Source organism: Olea europaea, chromosome 7, assembly GCF_002742605.1.
Source record: "Olea europaea var. sylvestris chromosome 7, O_europaea_v1, whole genome shotgun sequence".
NCBI lineage: Eukaryota > Viridiplantae > Streptophyta > Magnoliopsida > Lamiales > Oleaceae > Olea > Olea europaea.
In genome coordinates, this window is record NC_036243.1 from 25,670,958 (window position 1) to 25,674,353 (window position 3,396).

At 32.1% G+C, this 3,396-nt stretch overlaps 1 protein-coding gene across 1 annotated transcript; it reads right to left on the reverse strand.

The window, feature by feature from the left end:
- Positions 1 to 685: 685 nt before the first annotated feature.
- Positions 686 to 1,212, reverse strand: LOC111397749 (cysteine proteinase inhibitor 1-like). The gene has a single exon (XM_023024734.1). It carries the CDS (start codon positions 1,164 to 1,166, stop codon positions 789 to 791), a length of 378 nt encoding a protein of 125 aa, XP_022880502.1. The 5' UTR covers positions 1,167 to 1,212; the 3' UTR covers positions 686 to 788.
- Between the last annotated feature and the right edge of the window lie 2,184 nt (positions 1,213 to 3,396).

Genomic DNA, 3,396 nt, shown 5'->3' on the forward strand with positions numbered 1-3,396 from the left:
TATTGAAAGAATCTAAATTTTAATGAAGTCTATTGAAAATTGAAAATCTGAATTCAGATTTCCTAAATTCCAATAAAATTAAATCTAAGGCTTATTTTGACAATTTATAATTTTTTATAAAAATTGTTTTTTTCGATTTCAATTTTTTAAATTATTTTTTGTAATTACTACATGGAATCTTTCCAGTTAACATCACAGATAGCTTACCTCAAATGATATTTTTATAACCAATTGATTCGCTTCTTCTTCAAACAGTAAATTCATATCAACATTCAAAACGCTAATATCACGTCCAAAATAATCTTGCCCGTGCAATACTAGTATCATAATAATTTTAAATAATCATCAATAATTATCTCATTATTTTACAACATTTGGTATCTTTTTGCATTTATTATAATTTTCATTCAATGAATCACGCCAAAGAACTCTTACTCATTGTTGTTTTTACTGTTTATTACCTGTACCTTTCATTATTAGCAAAGTGCATTCTTGAAAATTTTCAGACAATGACTCTCACGTATCGCCTGTAAATTCCTTCACCAGTTCCCACGTAAGACAAATATATCTATCTGCTTATTCTTACAATTAATTCATTCTTAAACGTGAACGCACAGTGTTGGATTGATGGATGGATGCTGCAACAATAAGGAACGTGATAATACAAATCAGACAAATTCAAACATAGATCAAGATCAACCGACAACCATCTTTATTCATTCTATAAACCGAAATTACAAAGGATTGAGAATTAATTTTGCCTACCCGAAAGAGGCATCCTAATTACATTAACCTGCATATTTTTCGAAGGAAGTTAGGCTTTTGAAATTCTGCCATGGCTTTTCGTAAATAACGGCCAAATAATTCTGCACTGCAGCTCCGTCCACGGCGGAGATAACAAGCTTGTAATTAATGCCAGCAACGACCTGTGATTCCCCCTTGACGACCTTTTGAAACTCCAAGTTGGATTTGGCTTCCTTATTGTGCTCATCCACCGCGAATTTTGCAATTTCGATGACCGTAGGGTCGTTAGGGTTATCAATTGGCTTATAACCACCAACAATGGGACCTCTTCCGCCGCTTTGGGCGGCGGAGACTTCGATAGAAATGGAAGCGACGAGAATTGGGAGTATTATGAGGAAAAGGGAGCGAGATTTGAGCGCCATTTGGGGATTTTTGTTTGTTAATGCGTAGAAATTATAATGTGGTCGAGAGTTGGGAGGGTATTTATAGTTCGTGGGTGTTTTGTGCGCGCGCGTGTGGCCGCCGGGGGGAGGGGGGGTGCCGAGGGGGGCTGGTTTACATGGCGCGCGGGAGCCTAACCAAGGCCTTTCTGGCTTCTTCCAATAAGGGCAACTTACAAAAATACCCTTAAAATTAAAAATATTTTTAAATATCATATGAAAAATTTTTTGGAAGTAAAAAATACTGTCTAAAATGAAAAAGTGACACAATGTCACTTTTGTTATAAAAATTGTCACTTTTTTCAAAAAGAGTGAAAAAAGTGACACAAACTCAAAAAAAGTGACACAAACGCCTGAAAAGTGACAAAATTCAAAAAAAAATGTGACACAAATTCAAAAAAATGACAAACACAAAAATAGTACCATCCATTTGTGCAGCACAATAATCATATTCTTAATATAATCAACATATCCCGAACAATCAACATGAGCGTAGTGACGATTCTTAACATAATCAGTATGTCCAAGACAATTTACATGTTGATTATGTTAGGAAAATATAACATGAAAATTTAAAAAAGTTCCGAAAATTTAAAAAAGTGACACAAATTAAAAAAAAAAAACAGCTACACAAATTTAAAAAATGACTGAAAATAAAAAAGTGACAAACAGTCCAAAAAGTGACACAATGTCACTTTTAAAGTTAAGTATCATTTTTTTTAATTAAAAATGACATACAATGTTACTTTTATTAAAAAGTGATGCTTGCCGTTAGAAAAGAAGAAGGAAAAAAATGGTGATAGAAATAAAAAAAAAAAGACTAAAAAGTGAGAAATATTAAAAATAGTGGAAAAAATTCAAAAAAAAAATAGTGACAAATACTAAAAAAGTGACAAAAATTCAAAAAGTGACGGAATTTTTCGAAAAAATGACGTATTCAAAAAAGTGACATAAATAAAAAAAGTTACACATATTAAAAAAGTGACAAAATTCAAAAATTGACAAGCTCAAAAAAGTGACAAAAATGAAAAAAGTTCCACATTTTCAAAAAAGGTGACAAAAAAAAAGTAATAAATACTAGAAAAGTGACGAAATTCAAAAAAAAAAAGTGACAAACACTAAAAAAAAGTGACAAAAATAGTATGATGGTGATTTTCTTGTTGACAAAAGTCAATCTATAATCAAATTCGTGCAAAATACGAAATCATCCAGATATAAAGCAATTTTCACTTTTTGCGCACCTCCAACCATTTCATCATGATATATTTGCAATAGTATTTGCATCCTGCTTGTAGCTACAATAGTTCGACTTTGAGGTATAACATGCCAAAACAAATTTATAATTCCCCAATATCCATTAGACATGTGATAATAATTAAAAATATGTTTGTAACATACCATAATTAAAAAGTGGCTTACACTCTAAAAGTGACAAGAATATGTTACTCACATGCTACATAACAAACTCACAAGTAAAACTATTTGCCATGAGTGCGCAAAAACACAAAGTCACACTATTCTGGAAGTCTATGACCACTGAAACAACACTATCAAGTGAAAAACCTCTTTCTTAAGAGTTTCTTCTTCGTCTCCAAAAATGTAAATGCTTTAGTTGCAAGTAATTCAATTGTCAACTTTTCGCTTCTTGTTTACTTTTACTAGCTTGAATCCCCATAATTTTTTTGCCAGGATCTTTTCCATGACTAATTTTGAGTTCTTCAATGACCTCCATAGGTTCTTCCATCAATTCAAAGTCCAAGACTCCAAAATTGCCCTCAATATCTTCTTTATCCTCAAGTTCAACACCATAATCCATGTTTCCAACAACCCCCAGGTCAAAATCTAGAGTTTTAGGATTCAAAACAAAGCTCTGCTTCGAATAGTAGGAAAGCTCAACTCTCTGCATATTCAGATTTGAACCTTCATCAAGGTTCCTTCTTTTTTGTGCTTCAAATTCTTCGTCATCAAAGAAGTAGCATCGGAATCTTCGCATTTTGAAAATTTTTTAGGAATGTAACTCATTGGAATTGAAGCATTGCAACCATTTGAACAGTTTAAGCTACTCTCTCTGTTGACACAATGAATCAAAAATACTCGATCTCGTTATTGAATTACAATTTTGCATATGAAATTATTGGAGAAAATCGCCATTTTAGAATTGGGATTTAGGGGATATAACAAAAATCTAAAGACTCAAAACACAACTTGATTT